Source organism: Rhopalosiphum padi, chromosome 2 (assembly GCF_020882245.1).
Source record: "Rhopalosiphum padi isolate XX-2018 chromosome 2, ASM2088224v1, whole genome shotgun sequence".
NCBI lineage: Eukaryota > Metazoa > Arthropoda > Insecta > Hemiptera > Aphididae > Rhopalosiphum > Rhopalosiphum padi.
The window spans coordinates 4,081,089-4,095,606 of record NC_083598.1 but is presented as its reverse complement, the minus strand read 5'-3'; the positions used below and the strand labels follow the sequence as shown (position 1 = coordinate 4,095,606).

Sequence of the window (14,518 nt, the reverse complement as noted above, 5' to 3'; positions counted from 1 at the left end):
TGCCGCCTAACGTACAAGGCCCGTGCTACGACCGCTATTTTTTTTTCCGTTTTCGTGTTTTATTTATTTTGTTTAGTTTTTCAATTTTTTTTCTTTTACTGCAACTGCAAATTATAACTATTAAAAAACCGAGATGATCATTGATCACGTACCTGCAACACGTACTTATATTACTATACTATATAACCCCCATCCTCCCACATATTGACCTTTATCCGCCACTCGCCACGTCGAGATACCGACCTAGACTAAGATAAAACGTATTGACGAAAACCCCCACCTATTCGCCATCAACTACCGCTCGTATCCCTCTCCTTTCCCGTTCATTTCTCACAGTTCCTTATGTGTTCCGTATTCGTTTGTAAAATAATATAGTGTAACCGAGGATAAAATTACATTGTTATTATTATAATTTTTTCTTATCATTAATTATCATTTTTGTCATTACCATCATTATCCAGAAATGCGCTTGACACGTTGATTGGGCTGCCGGGCTGACATGCTGTTACATAAACTGTTTATGTTAAAATACTATTACTATTATTATTATTTTTATTATGCTGCACGTTTTGTTTGTATGTTATAATAATGTTGTATGTGTTGTTTACGATCTTGTTACACGGCTATTGTTTCGCGAGTAATAATTGTACTCGACTTTCAGCAAGTCGATGACATTTAAATAGAGTGGTACAACTGTATTAAAACATCGATAATACCGTACTTGATAGACAAAACTGGCTTAAAGATGGAAATTAGTTTTCGCGTATATTCAAAAGCCATACCCTGCTCTCTATTACATTTGTTGTAATATCAAGGACTATAAATAATGCGTAGTTTTGTAGATTGTATGAGGATTGTCGTCGAATAAAGATGTTTGGAATACGATATTAATATTTGGGTTGCTTAAAGCTTAAATTATATAAAATAAAAATTTGCAGCGTTTTATTTATACAGGTGGCTGAGTGTTAGTTACGCATGATAACGGCTTAACTGTTTAATAACAACAATGCGTATGTATATTTATCGTTCCAAATACCATTATATACATATACCAATTGGCGAGCTTCACATTCCATCGTGATAACGTGATCCGCGATTTCCGAAAAACAATTTGACAATGTGATTGACGTGAGTTTTGTGGTTAGTAAGTGACGTATCAGCACAATGTTATAGAGTAAATTCTATAGCGGTAAATGTTGGAAACGTTGGATAAAAGAGAAATTCGGACCGTCTATTTGTTAAACAACGAAGTAAACGTTTGAAAACATTGCAAACGCCACGATCCAGCGTTTTATCTGTTTAGTTCAAATAATCCAATACGGTGTTAGAGTTTGTTCATACCTGGTTATTTCTATTATGATCGTTATCATGATTATTGATTACTATACGGCCTTATCACGGAGTATAATTATTAATGAATTTAACACAGTTAATTTACATACCGCACTAAGCGCTTACGAATTTTAACCTTATAAACGTTTCAAACGTTGGCGTTCGTATTGAAAAACGTTTTCCGCTAGAGAATTTGCTCATAGTAATAGGTCGTAGTAGGTATATTCTACATACTTGTATTTAGTAGAATTCATCCTTACTCAAAGCTAATGTTAAATCAGTTACCACTTTTATTACTGTTTAGTCTATCAATACAAACACTGACACATTTGAATCACTTAAATACAAATCAATATAAATTTTTAAATTATTTTTCTAGAAATCACGGTTTACGTTATCATATTGTGTTGTGTGCAATGTGTCGTATATAGTCAAATGAATTCTATACACAAGCGACTCGACGTAAGAAACTATTTCGCTTGGATTCACTATAACGATAGTTATGATCTTTATTTTCTGCGTGGATTTCGCCGCTGATAACAATATACAAACGTGTATCGCTCCGTTTGATATTCGTATTTCACACCGTGCCTGTTTTTATCAAACATTCCGCCAACGACGAAAGTTTGATATAATTACTCCGCGCTATCTTACTGAAAAACGGCGTAACGGTCAGACGCGTTCGTCGAGAACGTATATACGCTGCCCGCAAGTTTATAACGACACATTATTGTTGGTGGCGTTTATGCGAGGTTTCCTCGTTATCATGACTAATTGAGGATAAAACATTTTATCTGTAATTTACACTATAATATGTTAATTTGTTGTATATTATACTAGTCCACGAGTTGTTGTAAACAAATTAGATAATTAAAGTACTTATTTGATGCGTAAGTTGAATAAATTATAACATAATATTTCGAAATTTCTCGCGTTTTGTTACACATTGACACTGTAATACTATATATATATATTTTAATAATAATATGGTACGTTTATGTGTACATAGTGTATAATATAGTGTATAGCACGGCGCCAACTCGTAACGCTAATTTTGTATCTTTAGTAAATAAGTAGTGGTTGTAGTAATAATATTATAACGTACGCGTCCGAGTATGTAAACTGCAAAAATAACGTAATATCTCATTTTTATCTTAACCGAGACGACGGACGTGTACCTAATTTAAATTCCAAAAAACATTCTGTAAAGTATTCATAGAATTTTGGTCTTATTCTTGATATAGATAGATATGTATTATATCTTTATGCAACCTCGGAATCGACAACTCTTGAACAACACAAAAGTTTAACAAATTAATTCCGTATGATCGCCGTCGAAATAAGAACATACAAACGTGTATAGTCGTAAAAATTTCAGTGGTTTATTACGGCGTCTTAGTACCTATAATATCACCATGATAATAATATAACAGTTGTGTACGACGTTTAGGCCGTCATCGTAAACGACGTAAATTGCAAAATATGTGTTGGGCTTTATTGTTATTGACGTTTTATTCAAGAGACGACCGTCGTGAGTCTAGTATTTAATATAATGCTATTATATAATATCATACATGTGCAATAATAATATTTTTTTTTACATAGGTACCGAATGTAAGAATATATAGTAATAATATGTATATTGTAGCTATTACTATGTGCGCGACCATTAATATTAAATTCGACTTTGAAACGACGATATATATGTATATATATTATATATTATATGGACGGCCAGCGTAAAACCATCATCCACATAAATTCCTCTCTCGGCAGCAGGCAATCTAATTGGCCGGTTTAAGTCGTTTAGATCACAGATATGATTCACTCGGAGAATTTTAAACTAGAACGCTCCGAGACTGATATAAACAATATTATTCCACATGGCAGCAAACCTATAACGTTTATAAACCTTATTATATGTTATATTATTATGTTCTGATTAATATTTTCTATATCGCGCATTCGCGCGTGCCTGCGTTATAGTGGACTATTATTTTTTCTGCGTCTGGGGAAAAAAAAACGTTGAAAAATCAATACACGATGGTTAAATTTATTAATATTGTGTTACACTGATGTCAGTAATGTCTTATTAAACATCTTAAACCTATAACTGTTGAATAATTGAAATATGGCTAGTGATACATATTTATATATAGTTAAAATAAAATCATTGTTGAGCTATTTATTTTCCTAACCAATCTTTTGTTTAATACGTATTATTAATAATTATATATATACATATACGTATTTAATAAATGTTTCGTTTGATACAGCTGTTTTGTCTTTCACAATTGGCTGATAATCAATACTTATAATATTAAATATAGTGAAAACCGTTGACCGACTGTATTGAGAAAATATTTAATTATAAGCAATCAACTATAGTGACTATACCTATAGAAATTATTATCATACTATTAAATAATAATAATAATAATAGTGATGATGAAAAAAATAAAATAATTAAAAAACGTTTTTGCGAATTTACTTTAATAGTATTTAATATCGATCGTTATTTATATAGTATTTACAGTGTTTCATAACTTCGTTTCTTCTACGTCAGACCGTATCGCCAACGTTTGTATAATATAATAATATTATCTGTTATAAATATTATATACTAAATACCATTTTAGACGGTTTGTACATAAACGTGGGAAACTATTTTGAAATAAGTAAAATATTTAGCATGTTCTTGAGTGGGCGTCAGCGGGAAAATTGTGTTCCTATACAAAACAGAATACAAATCGTTTATATACTTGCAGATGCGATGAAATTCGACTTAATTATTCCATGAAAACACTATAATACACACACATATATGCGTTTGCCATTAGGATATTATATTATATTTAATTTTAAATGCATATTATTAAACCATATTTTCGTTTAATATACCATTTTTATGTATATATTATCATCATAGATTGCCGTTCTGTATCAATTAAAATTTGGCTGCTTACTTTATTCTGAAGTATTACCGTGTTATCAGAATATAAATTAATATATAAATATTATAAATGGAAATGCTTCGAAGAGTTCAATGGTATATATAGCGAAAATCTCCACGGATAATCTAACTGTTCGGTTAACCACGCCTCGGACATACGTCACGCGTATATAGTATGTATGACAGAGTCGATACTATCATACTTTATTGATATATACGCCCGTTGCAGGTCAGGTTTATATATTTTTAGTAAACTAATGTAACGTATAGTCTTGTGAGTGCACCACGTGCGATAAAGTCCAACAAAATTATTCGACCGAAAACCTGCACGTGTATATACATATATAGTATAAATGCGAACAAGCTCTGCTCTAGTGTTGTGTGGGAGGATGTGACAATATTGAGCGTTGGATAATATATGTATAGTGTATACTTACAGTACATATTTTCCCCTGCAGCGGTCAACCCAAAAGGTTGGTTTTATACTTCTATGGCTGAATCTTCTGTATGCTTTTCATTATTGCTGTCGTTATATTGGCCAGATTTTTCCATAGTGTTCGCTTGTTGAGATGAATTTTTTTTTTGACAAACGTTGTTCCGGAACATCCTTTGCTATCTCTATTGTCGCTATCAATTTTTTCTCAAGAAATTCGTATAGAGTCGATAGCCTTCGGTGTCTGGACGTCTGGTGAAGTACACTGCAGTGGTTAGGTATTTACCTAACTATATTAACTTTGTTTGTCTTTTCCACGTCCGATTAACTTTCCAGCCCTCCTCGCACTCTACCCTTTATTTACGAATAGTTTCATTGACGTTCATGATCCCGTATGCGAAAGTATAACAATATTTTTCATTTCATAAATACATATTGTCATGCTGTCTGCTCGCACAATCATCGATTGTATACCACTAATGTTTTGTGAGGGATTATAAAATACACCAGGACTAAATAGTAAATACAGACGTAGTTTACTTGTTTTAAAATACGTAAAAATAAATGAATGTTTATTGTACAGGGTTGTTAAATTTTGTAAAATTTTAATAATAAAAATGTGGCTAGGGTCGAAATAAATACATGCCGAAGACCAACCGAATGTGTATATAAACAAAAATAATAATGGGTAAAAAAACCATTTCGTGACGACGGCGGTGCGTGGGCTGTTTAAAATTTTCGTCACCTAACCTACCCCACAGACGGGCCGACAGAGATAGACTGCAGAGAGACGAGGTTTATGTATTATGTGTTTTGCAGCTATGTACTAGTTATATTATATTATGTACATATAATGTACCGCGCGCGTAACTCAACCGACAACCGACTGTATATAGGTAGCGCGCAACAAGTCTGCCGCCGGCGGCCAGACACACCACCACGCCGCAAAAGGTAGACAAACATACTTACACACGCACACTCATACAACGCAGACGGATCAATATATGGCATTATGCGCCGGTAGACTACCACCCCTCAGGTCTCGCCGACGATTTTTCCCGCCGCTGCGTCGTGTGATATTGCTGCATTGCTACAACCCGACTATATTAGAAAATTTATCATCCACCTCTTTTTAAGTTATACTAGGAACCTATGTATAATATATAAAATATAATATAATGCATGCTTCTTAATTTCTGATATCGGGCTAAGTCGACATTGACCGGGCGAGTTCGATCGCACCCGATTTCAGATGCTTTTCATCTGTTGTTAATTATTATATACTTCTAAAATCAATAAAATGTCCGAAATGACGCACAACAACTGCGTGTAGTTCAGTTAATCACTATAATTGCAATGATTAACGCATGATGCATGATATAAGTTGAGACAACATTAAATAAAAATTGTTTACAATAAAATGTTAATATCATTTATTTAAAATAATTTAAGTTAAATAGTTAATGTTTTTCAATTAAGTATTTGTTACACGATTTTCAATGTTTTAGGGCTTAGTACCGTCTAATTAATGATTTAAAAAATATATTACATTACATTATATTTTCTGTATTATTTATGATGACTTCTGGATAAATCATGACATCGAGAGTTCCGTATAATTTCAGCTGATTGCATTTTTGTTTTGATTCACAATTAGATTTAGCCATAGTTTATGTAGGGGTTGCATGGTTGTAATTTTCCGTAGCGACGTGTATATATATGTATTAGACACAATAATTTCGTATGTATTATTTTATATAAATATATTATATTATCATGAAATTTAAAACATTAATTTAAATACTATGTTAATTACGGGTGGATAATCTTGAATAAGGTATGGCTCCCAGCTAGCTGGCTTATTTTATCTGTTATATCGTGTAAAAACCTATGCATAATAAACAAAATTATAACCGGCGTTATTTAATTTTTCTGCAGGTCTACAAAGGTCTTGACGTGGCCACCAATAAGGCTACCAGTGAAGAGATGGACGGAGTCCCGCACCACATGATGGGTACCGTGGATTGGCGTGACGAGTGTAACGTACACCAGTACAGAAATGAAGCTCTAAAAATTGTATCCTTTTCTCGTTATTATTATTATGTGAACATTATATTATGTTGTAATTGTCGCGTAACATGCAGTTAAAATAACGATGAAAAAAGGTTCTTTGCGCTTCGTGGCCCTTCGTATAGCCAATATATTATAGCTGATTAACGACCTCTTGTTCGTGTTTAAACAGCAGGTTTCTAATGAAGTCCTTTTGTCATGCATACTCGAGTGTCACGCTTCGTGCTGTTTGTTAGTGTGTTGTATGTATTTTTTAATACTTTTTCTATATCATATGCGTTTGTGTGATATATGCGCCAACAGCGTTATTATTATTATAATACCGTATATATTATACTCCTCGAAGAAAGTGCTTTTTTTCCGATAGGGACTCCCCTATAAATAATGCGTCGGCATTCGAGTGCTGAGAAAAGAAGAAGGGGTGGGGTGTGTGAAGTGAAATGTGTAACAGAAAAATATAGCTTCGGACAGTAAAATAATAACAGGAAGTGCGGTACTGGTGCAGTGCAGTGATGGTAAAGTTGTATTTCCTGAGGCAATACGAGTCTTAGGGAGAGAGAGAAAGCAAATAAAATATGGAAAAAGCTGTTGCGAGTATTAAATTGAACCTGTGTATGGCGGATTTGTTGAGGAAGACTGAATTGACGTTCAAACTTTTTAAGGATTGTTTGATTATTATAATTATTTATATTATCATACACCGGCATAAGTGTTACTGTATACATGCTTCGTGTACTTGTCACATTCAGTCCGCCGTAGTTTGTTAAATTATTATTATTTATTATATTCAATGAACTATTCACAGTGGCGGCTTGTAGTAGTTTAGCACAGGAGTGCGATGAAAAAATTAAAGAACTAATAGTTAATACATCATACAAAAAATTAAAATGATAAAATAATAATACAAAATTAAACACGTCGTTGCCGTCCGATTTGAGCGACAGAATTCGCCGCACATCATAAGCTTCAATATAGTCGCCGCAATGATATATTATTACTCGTATAATTTTATAAAGAAAACCGGTATTTTTATGTGCGATTCATAATGTCGCACAAGCTGCGGCGTTGCATAGGCATATATATAGCTATTCGTACACCCGTATTTATAACATCACGAGTTCGTAACGATATTATAATTACAAATATATTTAATTGTTAATTTGTTAATGTAGTTTATACTATATAGTTTATACTAAAATATGTACTTATTTATTTTTTAAATATATTTGTACTATAAATTGTTCATTTCTGTAGGGAGTGCGACCGCACCATCACACATATGCACGAGCCGTCACTGCCTATTCAAGACTTGGTTAAAGTTAAGTCGCGTATTGATTTTTATTTAATGTTCTAGTTTTTTTTTGTATGGATGTAATTAAAATATATGTTATGCTTGGAACACCATAATGTAGAATACTCATAATATATATCATATAAAATGTATAAATAAAATAATTACAAATAACCGGTAGATACAGTATCTTTATAATGTAAGGAGTAAGGACTATATCATATAATTTAACAGTATTGTTAAATAATGTTTGTTATACTTGTCTTATACAATTCATATTTGGTATTTTTATAAATTGTTTATAATTTATATATATATTTATATATTTTTAATTATATATTTACACATATTAGACCGTATACCTAATATAATAATTTATATTATTGTCCACGTGATTAATATATGTATTACCGACATTACCGTATAGATTTTAAAATTATTTCACTTCATCATCATAACATAATATTATTACCAAATACAGCCAATATAAGTAGTGAGTAAAATTTAGTTGTTCGTATTGTTTGTTATAAATTTTGTTTGTTTAGATAACACGACTTAAAGTCTTAAAAGTGGATTCCATTAATATTTGGTGAAGGGTAAAAATAGGCTGTGGTGAGATTATGTGATCGACTTGGGTTGACAATTTTAATGCATTGTTTTAATCTCGGTCGACGGAAAATGCCCAATGAAATAATTGTGAGGGGAAGAGTATTGACAATGTAATCTGATCAATGATGTTCATGTCAGCTTATAAATCGCATTCAATTGAACATTTACAAAATAATATTTTTTAATCTCGTGTATTGTATATTCGTATAACATATGTTGTTCGAAAATTAAAATACTACAGTAGGAGTTTAAAATAATAAATCGATGACAAATGCAACGTTAAAATAATGATTTTAATGTTGGCAATAAGGAAAAAAAATAAACAGTGATAGTAGTTTTTCTTTTGGCGTCTACATGTCGGCTATATACGAAAATGATTATAACAATATGAAACAATATATACGTAATCTTCAAAACTGTAAGAGGGAATCGAAAAAACTAATTAATAAAACTAACATTTACTGCGATAAGAAACGATGACGATATTAAAATGAAAGTGAATTATAAAAAGAGTGAGAGACTTTTTCGAGATTAAGTGCTCTTGGAACCGAGTAAATCCATACAAATTGTGTTTAATATTCTCGATGAGTTTTTCTATTCACTTATCGTACATTATGGTATTACATCGTGTGTACGTATTTTTTTATTTTTTATACGATTTACATATTATATCATACATACTATAAAATTCGCGTCAAAAGGTGTTATATATACAGAGAATGACCCATGCTGCAAGCGTTTTTCCGGTGTGGTCATTTTGTTTCCGGTCACCATCATTGTGATGCTTATATTATAGCTGGCGATGTGTTCGTATCTTTACCCTTTATATTATACATATGTCATTAAACGAACCATATGTGCTTATGTTATATAGATAGAAACTTTGTAGCACGGTTTGAGAGGGGTATTCAAAATGTTATACTTGCGAGTTTCATAAAATTATAGATCGGCATTTAATTCAGAATTTTCATTGAATTATCGATCCCCGTGCGTAAAGTTTTCACTCAATTCTTCATTGAGACTTTTCAACTCGCTACAATATTATAATATACACTGTGTACATGCCTTATTATCGCGTGTAAAAACATGCATTTTTCAGTTTCGATTACAGTACGTTTTGTCTTGTATATTAATATTACAGTGAGCAATCGCAATGACTTGACATACCCTAACTTGTAATCTGTTACGTGCGTTTACACTACCCTCGTATTAAAATAAATAATTAATTTGTTTGCACTTATGATTACGTGTACGTACACGCTTGATTAATTTCAATTATGCTTTTACGGCCCGCTGATTATATATATATATTATTAATTTGTTATTAACCAAGCAATATAAATTACAATCTTTTGTATAAATAAATTTTTTTAGCGTTCGAGGTTAAGTAAAAAAACTTAACTTATTGTAATTTTGGCATGTATTTTATAGATACGATCGCGACTTATGCTTATATCAGTTGTGTACTGTTGTAGTTGTGCCTATCAATATTCACCTATACCTTCATTTCAAAAAATTCACAAAATTCCTCTTTAAGTAATAAATGAGGAAGCCGTCATTATATATTTTCTGCAAGATCATGAAATAAATTAATTTGATGTAAAAATTAAATACATTGTAAATTACTTTTATAAAACATAATATTTATATACAGTAAATTCCCGTAACAACGAATACCAATACAACGAAAAATCCCGCTATAACGAAAGTCATAGAAGTCCCCTGTCGAAAAGCAGGGCTTATAAAGAGCTTATTCGAATTTTCGTTATAACGAAAATAAAATTCGGTCCCCTGGAGTTCGTTGTAACGGGATTTTACTGTATTACTCTATATACTTATTAAAGCATCCAAGTATAAATATATTTTTTAAATTATTATTTGTTAATGATTATCGTACATTATACTGTGCTCCTTGACTTTCCGATATTATCAGATAAAAGACATATTCTCTAGGGGAAAAGTTCCGGTGGTGGTCGGCGGCACATCGTACTACATTGAATCAATCATCTACGACAACCTGGTACAGGGATCCGCCGACGGGGAACCTGAACCGGATGTGGCGGACGACGAAGACGAGCAGGACGACGACGAGCAAGACGATGACGGTGACGTCTTGTCCGTGGGCGCTTTTCGCGAGTACGCCGGGTTTCGGAACGTTAACGACGTTCCGATGGTTGCGACTGTGGCCGGGGCCAGCCGTTTGTACGCAGACGCGTTGGCCGAGGCTGTCAGGTTCGCGCAAACCATGACGGCCATCGGCCGGCTACCATTCCGGCGGTACAGGAACACGTTCGTCGGTGTAGACGACGTGGACGACATGCGGGTGGCGGAACCATGGCCACCGACGGTGGCCGAATGTGAGACGGCCGCGTTGTACGCGCACGGCGTCCGCGTGCTCGACGCTGTGGCCAGAGCAGTCGGTCAGACCGATGGTGTACCGGATGTCCGGTACGAAGTGACGGCCACGGACGTGACGGTTGGCCACCGCGAGCGGTATGGGTTCGCTGACGTCCAGTCCAGGCTGGACAATATCAGCCTAACGCTGGTGAAAACAGTGGCCTTGGAAGTGGACGGGAATGTTCAGGCTGCTTTGTGCCGGGCGCACGCCGAGCTGCAGATGCGAACGCAACGGTTGGCGCTGGCTCTGTTGGTCGACCAAGAACGGACTGCCGTGGATCTGCTGACGCCGACTGCCCTCAAGGCGCACGCCGCGTACTTCGACCCGGTGGCGGCCAGCGCGCTCCATCCGCACAATACTCGCAAGGTTTTTAGGTACGTACCGTTTCCTTGGTATTAAACTCGGGTATATGTGGTATCGTGTGTTCACTGCAGCTACGCCGTCTCTGTCGTGTCGCGTGGCTTTTATCGTATTCTGATCGGCCGTGGTCATTCATTATAATCATTATGACCATAACTACGATCTGCCGGAAGTTAGTTAGAGATCATTTTTTGGACACTACATTACAGACATAGCTGTGAACCCGGCTTAAGTCAACACAATACTGATATCTGTGTTATTCAAACGTTTCTTTCGTTATCGTTCTGAAGCTTCCGTGCGAGTGAGAACCATATTACGGTCTCTCTTTCTCCGTCGTGTTGGCCTAAAAGTGTGTGTTTAGTGAAGATAGATGAATACCGTATTCATACAGGTAATATGTTTAATGTATAAATGACCGTAACTCATTTGATGACTTTGTCGTATTCATAATAGGTTTACATATTATAATAAATATTTTCTGAGTGGAAAATCATATTTGCGCGTAAACGTGTTTTATGTAATAATTTTATTGTATGTCGAGAATACCATAACGATAATATATTATTGTGTAATAAGTGTGATAAATACGGAATCAGTTTAATATTATAAGTAAATCACTTGAATTAAATTTACACAACTAATATCATGTCGATATATTCGTTGTCAATAATAAAATCGTGATAATCTAGTACCTATTAACAAAACAGTGTGGTTTGAATTTTAAATCAATATTTTTTTTATTTATTACCTATTATTAATAACGCATTGGTATATTTTGTTTTTGTATTTTTTATATCACACAAGACGTCATACGTTTTTTTATTGAGTCGATCTCTGTATTTTCATTGGATTTTCGATTGATAAAGATAAATAATTAATGATTATTGAAATAAAAATAAATAGAATGAAATCAATCATGTTAAGCATAATACGTATAATAACATGCAAAAACTGGTGGAACAAAAAAAATTGCAAGTAGTATCATAACTTTTTTTAGTGAGACTAAAAGGCAAAATTTATTTACGCATTTATACCTAAACTAATGAATAAAAGTCCAAATAATAGTTTCATACATTTTTTTTTATATCTGTGGGCTAACATTCAATTTCTCTTAATTTTTTTTAAATGTGTGCAAATTGTAGGGCGCAAAACTGTCTAGTACGTGTGTAAATACGGCACCATGGTTTTGTATTGCCTATCAAATCATCAATATTTTTTTGATATTTGTGTATTATATCAAACATTGAAGAAGTTAATATAGGTACGTTGTATATAATCATCTTGTCTTCAATCCTCCGAATATCGGGTTTTTAGTTGACGATAATTTTTTTAGAAATTATTTTTTTCTGCCGTCGCGTAATCCAGCTTGCTATATAGTATTTACAGATAAATAGCTATTGTGGCCTCTTTTTCAGCATAATTTTTGTACAATATTCTTACATACCTGATATTAGAGTGCTTATAATATTATTGAGATGTTTCTTTTAGACGTAAATAACTATTTACAGCGCATATCGACCATGAGTATTTTAATATTTTATTACAACAAATCAATAGATGACGACCAACATGAAATTTGCGAAAAATCGTTTTATAATCTGCATAAACCGATTATTATGTGTATTTAATATAAAGTATAACATTAAACATTGAGTTATTCTGTACTGCATACGCGTAATATCGTGCTATTTCCAATAGAAATCTACATTGGGCCAAGTACCTTGTTTGGCGTTTTTATTTGTTTTTGTTGGGAGGAGACCTTTATGGTTATATTTTATAATAGATTGTAGACTATAGTTGTATTTTTAAACATTATAGGTGCATTTTACATTTAACAATTATTATACTTTGGTTCTGTTCTCATTTAGTCATTTTAATTATTTTTAAAGAATAACATTGAAGTTGAAATATATATAATATAATATATAATAATACTAGCGTTGAAATAATAACAAATTTTACTTTATACGTTTGTATAATTAAGTAAACTTTTTATGCGAAAAATTAACTACCCGTGTCCCGCGTAGTTGTTTATATTATATCCCAAGCGTTTATACGTTTGCATTAAATGCATCAGGCTGTTAATCATTTAGTCTGAAATGCGTTTATTTTCTGTAATATAATAAATAATAATATTATATTATACTTGTGTGTGTGTGTGTGTGTGTGTGTATACGAGCCAGTATATATATTCAATGTTATTTAATATTTATTTCCCTCTCACCCTATCTGTTAGCGAACAACACTTTTTAAATTAACAACATAAGATTTTTAACAGCACCAAACACATCATACCCCGGGGAAATGTTGAGTTTCTATCTACATGCGTGTTTGTGTGAATTACTGCTAGAGTACGCTGCTCGTTTTTTATTTATTTATTTGTTTTATTTTCTTATAAAAAAAGAGAGAAAAGCCTGACCCGTAAGACGAATATATGGTAGGGACGTTTCTTACAGCACACCAGGAATAAGGGGTTGATTGAAGAGACTTGGATTTTAAATTTTCTACATAGATATGCGTACCTATATGGAAATTCGAAAATGGTTTGCGCGTAAAACGTTGTATCCGAAACAGCGCACCGAATCCTTATACCGTCTATAAAAAATCCGCAATATCAATAGATTTACGAAACAGTTTTTATCTTAAATAAAAAGACAAAAATTATGATTCACGATAAACTATGTTGAAACAAACAATGAGGTTATCGTGTTCTGTTTTACATCAGGTATCGAGCGTACTTCATCATTGTTTGGGAACCTAATCTAACCGGGTCCCTGTAATAAATATTTTAAATTTAAATCAAATGATTATCAGTTATAATCGTATAAGGATAACGATTCTGAGTGAAGGTAGTCGAACTTTTTACTATGTTATCCATGGTTATCAAACATTTGTTTTCACAATAATACTAAAATGTTAACAAAATGTTCGAATTTTTTTTTGCGATTTCCGATTATTTCGACAAGTTATACTGATAATTTTACTTTTGACCCCCAAAGTACTAGTTTCAATTTGATACCAGAACCTACTTCAAAGCTTAAAATTGAAACACTTTTTTAATTAAAAGTGTCT

The 14,518-nt window shown here is 33.0% G+C and overlaps 1 protein-coding gene across 1 annotated transcript in view; it reads left to right on the top strand.

Moving 5' to 3' along the window:
- Window positions 1-14,518, top strand: part of LOC132919642 (uncharacterized) — a 99,095-nt gene that overhangs the window by 32,729 nt on the left and 51,848 nt on the right. Inside the window, exons 2-3 of the mRNA XM_060981382.1 lie at window positions 6,657-6,794; window positions 10,622-11,460. Coding sequence (XP_060837365.1) covers window positions 6,657-6,794; window positions 10,622-11,460 — 977 coding nt within the window. The remainder of the gene's footprint in view (window positions 1-6,656; window positions 6,795-10,621; window positions 11,461-14,518) is intronic.